At 57.2% G+C, this 9,263-nt stretch overlaps 3 protein-coding genes across 3 annotated transcripts; 1 reads left to right on the forward strand and 2 right to left on the reverse strand.

Moving 5' to 3' along the window:
* Positions 1-159: 159 nt before the first annotated feature.
* BJ171DRAFT_172053 (S-adenosyl-L-methionine-dependent methyltransferase) lies at positions 160-1,726 on the reverse strand. Its single transcript, XM_053105971.1, has 6 exons — positions 1,593-1,726; positions 1,448-1,485; positions 1,107-1,285; positions 925-1,021; positions 457-804; positions 160-375 (listed from the first exon to the last, which is right to left on the reverse strand). The coding sequence occupies exons 1-6, from the start codon at positions 1,626-1,628 to the stop codon at positions 231-233; spliced, it is 843 nt and encodes a 280-aa protein (XP_052971034.1). The 5' UTR covers positions 1,629-1,726; the 3' UTR covers positions 160-230.
* Positions 1,727-2,263: 537 nt separating this feature from the next.
* Positions 2,264-7,108, forward strand: BJ171DRAFT_595391 (male sterility protein-domain-containing protein). The gene is made up of 11 exons (XM_053114602.1): positions 2,264-2,669; positions 2,766-2,825; positions 2,981-3,153; positions 3,288-3,300; positions 3,371-3,449; positions 3,627-3,776; positions 3,851-4,027; positions 4,129-4,457; positions 4,587-5,929; positions 6,090-6,282; positions 6,410-7,108. The coding sequence occupies exons 1-11, from the start codon at positions 2,278-2,280 to the stop codon at positions 6,756-6,758; spliced, it is 3,258 nt and encodes a 1,085-aa protein (XP_052971035.1). The 5' UTR covers positions 2,264-2,277; the 3' UTR covers positions 6,759-7,108.
* Positions 7,109-7,358: 250 nt separating this feature from the next.
* BJ171DRAFT_172101 (major facilitator superfamily domain-containing protein) lies at positions 7,359-9,022 on the reverse strand. Its single transcript, XM_053105972.1, has one exon. It carries the CDS (start codon positions 8,953-8,955, stop codon positions 7,591-7,593), a length of 1,365 nt encoding a protein of 454 aa, XP_052971036.1. The 5' UTR covers positions 8,956-9,022; the 3' UTR covers positions 7,359-7,590.
* Between the last annotated feature and the right edge of the window lie 241 nt (positions 9,023-9,263).

Below are 9,263 nucleotides of genomic sequence, written 5' to 3' on the forward strand. Positions count from 1 at the left end.
AGGCAAACGGGCACGACACAGTCCATCACCGACGGTCCCGGGATGCCATAAGGCGGCTGGAGCATCGAGTGCGTATTCAATGTGTATAGGGAGGGGCACTCGTCGCGGCATCCTGCTGTGGCATCGCCGCGCTTTGGATCAAATGACGAGGCCATCCCCGCACCAGCGGCTGAACCAGCGACTGCGGTCGTGGGAAAGGCTTCGAGCAATTCGGCTATCCCGGTCCTGCTCTAGAACTTGGGCCCACGCTTGCGACCCGTGTATTTGGAATCGTTGGCGACCTTCTTGCCGCGGATCCGGCCCAGCTCCTTCTTGCGCTGGATCCAGTTTTTGTCCTTGATATTGGCCTTTTTGCCCTTTCGGCGGTCATGCATTCTGCTCGGCCAGCGAGTTGCGATATGTTAGCGCCTGAAAACGAGGCTGTCTCTGCGACAAGTCGGTGCAACACCAACCTACCTCTTGCTTGTGTACAGAACATTGGCAGGATCCTCCTCTTCTGCAAGCCCCTCGGGCAGCTTGGGGGCGTTTGCAGGGTCGTTCTGGAAGCCAGCAAACAGACACAAAAAGTACTTTTTGGCCTTGGTACTGTTGGGGAAGTCGACAACAATGCCTCCCGTGAAGCCGGCCTTCATCGCCTGGGTGACGATCATCTCGACCTGGTCTGAGTTCTCGGGGTAGAACTGGAAGACGCACCGGGCACCGCGTGCCATGGCTGTGTACAGTGTCTGGAAAAACCGCAGCAGTCGCTTCTTGGGCACATGCGAGGACCGGTCGGCGTTACAGAGCCATTGGATCACCGAGATGCTGGAAAGCGTCGGCAACAGCGATAGGCGTCAGTTCCAACGACATGGGGGTGGGGGTCACGGAGATGTGCCCATGTTAGCAAAGCGGCGAAAAGAACACCAAGGTGCTATCCTGGCGTACCTGATGCATCCGTCGAAAGTGCCTGGACGGAAAAAGACACCCTGGCCAATGTCGCTCCAATAAAGGTCTCCTTCGGACTCGCGCTCTCGGGCGACACCTGGCAGCCAACACAGGACGGGTATTGGACATGGGTCAGCCACAGATGATGGAGAGGCGAAGGCCTGCTGTGATGCTGATCTTACCCAGCATGGCATCGCTGATATCCAGACCAACCCAGATGTGCCCGTCTTCCGACAGACAGTCGCCCGACAGGCCCGAGCCACATCCAATGTCGAGCAGGTATTTCGGGACGTCGTTCTCGAGGTTGAGCAGCTCCATGGCGCGGTACGTCAGCTCGGCCTGAATGGTCTGGATTCGGGTGCTGTCCGACAGCCGAGCGCAGGGTATTTCATCGGCATGGTTAGCTTTGGACGGACGGCATGATGTTGCCTTTGCTTGGGATAGATCGCCGGACCAATGCCGCTCGCAAGTTTGAGGTGGAGCCGTTCGACATAAATACAATCTGGGCGACGGAGGCACTCACTTGACAGTGTACTTCTTGGCTTCGTCGTCATTGTAGAACTGCAGATGGAGCCGGACATGTCAGAGCCGTATCATTGGCCGAGGGAGAGTGTTCTCGATGCAGGACGAATGCACAAGGATGCATCCAAAGCGACAGCGATATTTACGATCTCCGGAGGGGCGGTGTGCTCGGGTCGAGACATGATTGCAAGGCTTGTGCAGAGAGCGTGCGCAAGGGGCTTGTATGTGCCGGCGAATATGCACGGGCTGATGGCTGCCGGATGGATGGCGAGATCGTTGTCGCAGCTGGTTGTTTTGCGGGCGATCCGGCAGGAAGAAAAAAATGTGTGAACAATGAAGCACTGCCACAGCGACACACACCGGCTCGAGTGCGGCTGCAGCCAGCGACACCACCATCGCCACAGCCGGCCACACTCTGGCGTGGTCACGGGACGGCAGCGCCAGCCAATGGGACACGTCCCAATGCCTTGGTGCGAGGATCTGCCACAGCAAGGCTCGCCCGAGCATGCGCCTCGCATCAGCACCAGCAGCACCAGCAACAGCAACATCAGCACAGCCCGGCTGCGTGCATCGCTGTCGCCGCGGGTGGTCCATCTGGTTGCTGGATTTCCCAGAAGCCACAGTCGCAGCGGCCGCCGCTCGCCCGATGCCAGATCCAGGAGCAGCCAGGCGCCGGTCTTGTGGCCGCAAACACTTGCCCATGGCAGGACGAGCCGAAGTGAAGCCTTGGGTGGTGGGACACAGGCTCACACGGGTGCGTGGTGGCTCAAGTACAAAGCTCGTCCCTCGCCGTCCCGTCTCGCTCCCGGCCTCTCCTCGATCATCTCCACGATGGTGCTCAGGACGCTTGCGTGCTGCTTCGGGTCGCCCGATGCCCCTCCCAGCGACAGGGGCATCTCCGAGTCTGGCGCCTCGGGAGCCCCCTCCTCCGTGCAGCCCCAGTCTGCGCCAGCGATGACGACCTTTGACCCTTGGATGCATCCCGTTGAAGCCATCGTCAAGTTGGCGCAGAACGAGCCGGACGCCCTCGCCATCTTCACCCTCGAAAACGACGAGATCGAGCGCTACAGCTACCTCCAGCTCTGGGAGAAGGCTTACTCGATTGCCCAGGGGCTCAAGGCCCTTCCTGGCTGGAACGACGAGGGCCACGACATAATTGCCCTCTTCTGCGAGCCCGAGGCGCACTGGATGTTCTATTCGGTTGCCCTGTGGATCCTCGGCAAGTGAGTGGCCGCGGCAATCGCTCGCCTCATGCTGCTGCCATGCTGCTGCCATGCCGGAGAACACTCACCCTGGCCCACTCCGACTTGCTGCTCCAGGAAAGTCATCAACTTTGCCCTCAACTGGCCCTCGTCCGTCCGCAAGGCCCTCTGCGACAGGTTTGTTCCTTCACAGCATGGCTCGTCCGTTGGCAACTCAGCGATGTCCATGGCATGAGCAATGCCAGCGATACCAGCGATACCAGCGATACCAGCAACATCAGGGACGCCCACACATCTGACAACCCACACATCTGACAACCCACCCTCGACAGGCTCAAGATCCGATATGTGCTCTACCACCACACCAAGCCCGGACGAGTCGAAGGACTCGAGCCTGTCGATGCTGGCACCTTCCCTCTCCTGGACAGCGTCCCGGCTCCCTCGCTCGAAGCCTGCGAGCCCCTGAACGACTACGTCGCCTATCTCAGCACATCCGGCACAACTGGTCAGTATGCCCATGGTCTGCGCCATGGGATACACCAATATGGCTTCTTGGGTTCCAACACGAGTGTCTGCTGCCATAGGACCAGCATGTCGCTTTGGCGAGCTTTGACTGACCACCAGCCTCTCGCTTCACAGGAATCCCCAAGACGTGAGTTGTGTGGTCTCCTGTTGCTGCCACCAGCAGGCCTGCCCTAACACACATCCATTTTGCCCACTAGGTTCCAAGTCACCCATAGATTTGTCGAGTCGAGCCGCACCTCGGACAGATTCAAGTACGCCGGTATCGGTGTGTCCCAGGTGAATTCTTCGAGATCAACTCGCTTCGGAGCACGGAACGAGTGCATTGGCGACATGCGGAGTGCTTGCTATGACAGCCGGCGTTTCGGCAAGCCAGACCCACACTAGGAGGCATGGAGCATCTATCGGATGTGTTGCCGCAATCGCTCATCAGCCGACCGACCCTTTTGACGGCAGGCGCCCTCGTTCACCGCCTCCATGGGCTCAGTCATTGGCGTCCCCAACACCAAAGGCTCACTCTGGTTTCCCAAGCCGACCCCAAACCCTCAGGAAAAGGCGACCAGTGTCATCAGACTGTTGGATGAGGGCTTGAACATCATCAGCTCGGTGAGTGCATACGGTTGAACCTCGACATTTGTGGTCCAAGCGCACGGTAACTCACATGGCCGATTGCCTCGCAGACCCCATCCTTTATGAAGCTCGTCTTCAAGCTTGCTCTTTCAAATAAGAAAACTGTCACATGGGACAAAGTCACGCTTGTCGGTCTCGGCTCGGAGCTTGTGACCGTGCCGCTCGTCAACCAGGCCAAGACACTGTGTCCAAACGCCCTCATCCAATGCTTTTACGGATCGAGCGAGGTAACGACAGCGTCCTGCCTCCCCCCGGCAAGGTGCACATCTATTCCAGCAGCAGGAGCAAGCCGGCGGCTAACACTGTGCGACTCTCCCCTGCTCCTCAGACTGGCGTCCTCAGTGCCATGTCAGCCTGCATCATTCCTCCGTCCATGCCCTGCCCTGCCCAGCTTGTCTACAAGCAGCCAAAGCCTCATATCAGATGCCTCATCTTTGACGAGGAGGGCAACGTGGTCGACCAGAGCGTGTCCCAGAGCGGCATCTTGGTCATGGCTGTCGACAAGGATGACCCTGTCAAGAACCACCCCAACTTTACCACCGCCGATCCCAACGACAAGCTGGCTTCGTTCGGTTTCCTCGAGGACGGCTCTCCCCGTGTCTGCACCATGGACTGGGTTGAAATGAAGGGCGAGAGAGAGTTTACTATCGTCGGAAGGTGAGGTCGATGACTGGGTGCGGTGTCTCTCATTGATGGCGTGCATATCCGGCATCCTGAGGACACATCCCACTCCTGCATCTCGAGTACTCACGCCATCCATTCCCTCACTCCATACCATCGTTCCAGATTCGGCCAGAAGATCAAGGTCAACGGCGTCTATGTCGACCTCAACGCCCTCGAGGAGCTGGCCAACGAAAACATGGCTCGTGTCATCTCGGACTGCGCCTTCATCCAGACCTCCGAGAAGAAGATCGTGATGCTCTTTGTTCGCAGAAAGGGCTCTGACATCCATGCAAACCCAGCCGAGGTCCTCCAGATGGCCCAGGATCTGTTCGCCCTCAAGAACGTCTCCAAGGTGCCGATCCACAACTGCTTCGAGCTCGAGGCGTTCCCCTTCAACGACTCGGGCAAGCGTGACCTCAAGAAGCTCAAGCGCATCGCCGAAAACACGAACCAGTACAGCCTGGCTGCCTCTTTCCCAGCCCTTCATGCTGCAAACACGATGGCGTCTCGCGCGGCCCTCAAGATCTCGGCGCTCGGCAGCCAGATCCTCGACAACCCCGCCCTCGACGGCCGCAACTACTACATCGGCGGTGTCGGCTTTGATTCGCTGAGTGTCAGCCGTCTCGCCCTCGCCATCAAGGACGAACTCAATGTCGAGATCTCGCCGATGATCCTGCTGTCAAACGGAATGACGCCGCTTGATGTCGCCCAGCTGGTGGTCGATCTTCGAAACAATCGCCCTATGATCCCCGCGACGGGCGATCTGGCTGGCGAGGCCGCCAGGCTCGACGATGCGAGTGTGACGGCCCAAGGTCTCCCTCCGTTTGTCTATCCCAAGGACCCTCGCGGCATCGTCCTGACCGGCGCCACTGGCTTCCTCGGTGCCTTCCTGATCTTTGAGCTGGCCAACAAGTTCCCTCGGGCCAAGATCTACTGCCTCGTGCGAGCCCATAGCGAAGAATACGCATTGGATCGTATCTTTTCCAACGCCTCCAAGTTGGTGATAGCATCGAGAAAGGCTGGTGATCCGCGGTACGATGTGCGCAATCGATTCATCGGTCTGTGCGGTAACTTGTCGAAGGACAACTGGGGACTCTCGGACGAGCGATGGAAGGAGCTTTGCCGAGAAACCGACATGATTGTCCACAACGGCGCCGAGGTCCACTGGCTGTATGATTATGACAGACTCAAGGGGCCCAACGTCCTCGGCACGGCGACGGCCCTGAGACTGGCCACAACCCACCACCTGAAGCCGCTGCACTACATCTCGACCATCGGCACGATTCCAGCTTCCAAGAATACTAATGAGCCGCTTAAGGAGAAAATCAACTCGGCCTGGAACATCTCTGGCGGGTATGGCCAGACCAAGTGGGTCTCTGAGCAGCTGGTCAACAAGGCACGATCCAGGGGAGTGCCGGTGACGATCATTCGCCCAGCACTGATCGCCGGCGACAGCAAATACGGAGGTGAGTCGAGTGTGATATGATGTGATGCGATGTGATGGAGATGTCTCAATCGCTCCATGGACTGGCCATGAATCGATGGTCTCGATTGTCAAGTGCTACTCATCCACCAACTGACACCAACTGACACCAACTGACACCTTCACACCCTCCATCGCTCCAGTGTCCAACACGGACGACTACATCTGGCGATATGTCAAGGGATGCATCCAGCTCGGCATTGCTCCCTCGCACGCCACTCCCGTCACGATGACCATGGATCCCGTCGACCATGTCGCCAAGGTGGTCGCCGAGATTGCCGGCTCGGAGGAGTCCCTGTCCAAGTTTGTGTTCCACATCAGCGACTCGGAGCACAGGTGAGGAGTGTGTGATGTGCTGTGTTGTGGTGTGCGATATGGTGCGATATGGTGTGGATGGTGGATCCTGACTCACTCACTATCACTCATTCACTCACTCACTCACTCACTCACGTTCTCCGCGTAGTACCATCACCGAGACCAAGCTGTTCGAGATTGTCAATGCCCATGGCTGGCCCGTCTTGTTCGAGTCCCGCGAGCAATTCAGAACGCTGCTGACCGAGAACCCGACGGTTGAGGGCAACTCACTGTTCCCGCTCATGTACGTGATGATGGACATGTCTGTCCAGGTCGACAACGCCAACACCCGCTCGATCTACCCAGCACCCTGTCCCTCGACAACGTCGATCGTCAAAAAATGTCTCAACTACCTCTACATCGTGCGCTTCCTGTACGAGCCCAAGTATGCCTCGAGCGAGCTCAAGGACGAGGAGTATCCCGAAGTCAGCATCTTCACCCGCACCGGCCGCAACTGATTGCTCGACACGCTACCATAGTGCGTGCCTCTCCCTCGTTCCAATTGTTTCTTTCCTTTTCCTTCCGGCTCGCCCCTTTCTATTCCTTCCCTTTCCTTCGATGATAGAATCTTCTTTACTTCTCCAGCCACCAGCTCTTCTGTTTTGATGGCCTCCAAATCCCTCTATGTTGTCGCTATATGTCTGATCTTGCCAATTCAATTCGAGCGAATCTGTGTTCGACAGGGTTGCTGCCTTCCTCTTCCAGAAAATGTCTGTATTACCGTGTACCCATAACGAAATGGGATATCCTGCTTTGAGCCAGAGTTGTCCGTTCTTTCTAGGTCCTGAATACACCACGTCATGACCAAACAGCATGTCCAAAGAGGTGGAGAGACTCGAGATGGTCGAGTATCTTGATATCGAGAAACCACAGAGCTATCCGAAGGGTCGAATGCATGCACCACATTCGTGCTCACAGCATCATCAATATCAGTCGATCGTCGCTGCAAGAGATCGATCAGATGTTCGATTGAGTGCGCTTGAGATGGGTCGCACTCCTTCATCAGTCATCCACTTCATTCTGCAGCAACAGTAGGCGGAGCAGAAGACGCAGACTTTCTACATAACAGATATATTGGGATCATCATAGAAGATTTGCTTTGTTACTCGTGGCACCCAATATCGATCGACACATTAGATTTGACAAAGTAGGAAGGAGCTTGGAGGTGGGGGGAAAGAGAGAACGGCCTTGGTTGCTTGAGGACGACGCAACATGACAAGACCGATGAGAATTGCTTTTTATGGGGCTTGATGGCAGCTGCGTGGAACAGGACATTCAGCCAAATTCATTTTAAGCCTTGGCGGCAGCCTTGGAAGCCTCGTCATCAGCCTTGGAGGTGTCCTTGACGGAGTTGACGGTGGCATAGGCAATGGGGAGAGAGCCAATGACGAGGACGACGGTGATGATAAGCTGGGTCCAGGCAGAGGCACCAACAACACCGCCAACGATCCAGGAAACGGCAGCACCGAGAGACTGGAGACCCTTGTAGAAACCACCGTAGCGGGACAGGGTGGCGTAGTCGTTGGTGAGGGCACCCATGATCCAGTAGGCATAGGACTGGAACATGGCGTCGAGGGCAGCCATCAGAATGTACATGATGGTGATGCCCCACATGGCGGGGTGGGTCTGGCCGGGGGTACCGAACAGATCAACACGGGTCTTGCCGAGGGGAGTGCCGGGAGCAACATCGTTGAAGGCGGTCTGCTGGTAGACGATGGCACCGATCCAGAGCGCAGCGTTGCCAATGAAGACGATAGCGAGGCCGACACGGGAGCGAGTGTGGCGAGACCACTTCTCGTTGTCAAGGAACTTGGAGATGACATAGGATCCAAGAGCCTGGAAAGCCCAGTAGAAGATGGCGTTGAACGAACCAGAGCGGACGTTGTAGAAGTGGCCGTTGATCATGCCATATTGGTAGGGATAAAAGTAGTTCGAGGCGATGAAACAGGGAGCCATGAGGAGCAGGCGCCAGTTGCCAAAGAGCTTGAGCACCTCGATGGCCTCGGCGAGAATGTTGCCCTGGGTGATGACCTCGACGGGGGTGCCATCAGCACGGACGACGGTCTTGGGGTCAGCAAGGAGGAGAGCGCAAGAGGCACCAAGGACGGTAATGCCAATGAAGGCGCCGAAAGTGCCGTTGGAGATGGCAACATCGGGGTTGTTGAAGTTGAGGATCAGACCGACAGTGTTGCCAAAGACGGAGCCAAGGTTGAAGATGATCCAGAAGACGGCAAAGTAGGTGGCCTTCTTCTCCTCAGTGGGGTAGGCCATGATGAGAGCACCCTGGGAAGACCACAGGAGACCAGCACCAACACCGAGAATGGCACCAGCAATGATGAAGAAAGCCTTGGCACCAGCGGGTCCAGCGGCACCACCAGAGACATCGTTGTTGAGGGAAGCACCAATGTAGAGAGAGTAGGTCAGGCCACCAACGAACATCTGGATGCGGGGACCGAGGATGTTGTTGATGGCACCACCAAAGAGACCAAAGAGGGCAAAGGTGGTGTAGAGGGCGGCGTTGGCGTTACTGCCAGTGGTGGGGTCAGTACCACCACCAGCACCGAGGGAGTTGACGGCATTGAACATGCCGGGGCAACCGAAGCAGATGAATCCAAGAAGGACGACTTGGGCGATGGGAGCCTTCGAGATGGCCATGGCGACTGATCAGGGAGGCGGAAGGGATGAGAGACGAGGAGGCGGGTTGGGTGGGAAGAGGTGTGGTTGGCGCTGATGTGGATGTTGGAACGGGTGCAGTCAAGCCCTATTTATATGCCGACCGGGCCCTGTCCGAGGTTGGCAGGATGCAAATGGCCAAACCAGAGATCGAGCAGCCGACATCAGCGGCAAGCATGTTGTGGGTGGGTCGCGGGCATGTGGCCGCTTCTGCGCTGCCAGGGGAGTGGACCATGGCGGACAGTTTGGAAGGTATCAAACAGCATAGGCGACATGGATATGTATGGCGG

Source organism: Polychytrium aggregatum, assembly GCF_025602895.1.
Source record: "Polychytrium aggregatum strain JEL109 chromosome Unknown BJ171scaffold_3, whole genome shotgun sequence".
Taxonomy (NCBI): domain Eukaryota; kingdom Fungi; phylum Chytridiomycota; class Chytridiomycetes; order Polychytriales; genus Polychytrium; species Polychytrium aggregatum.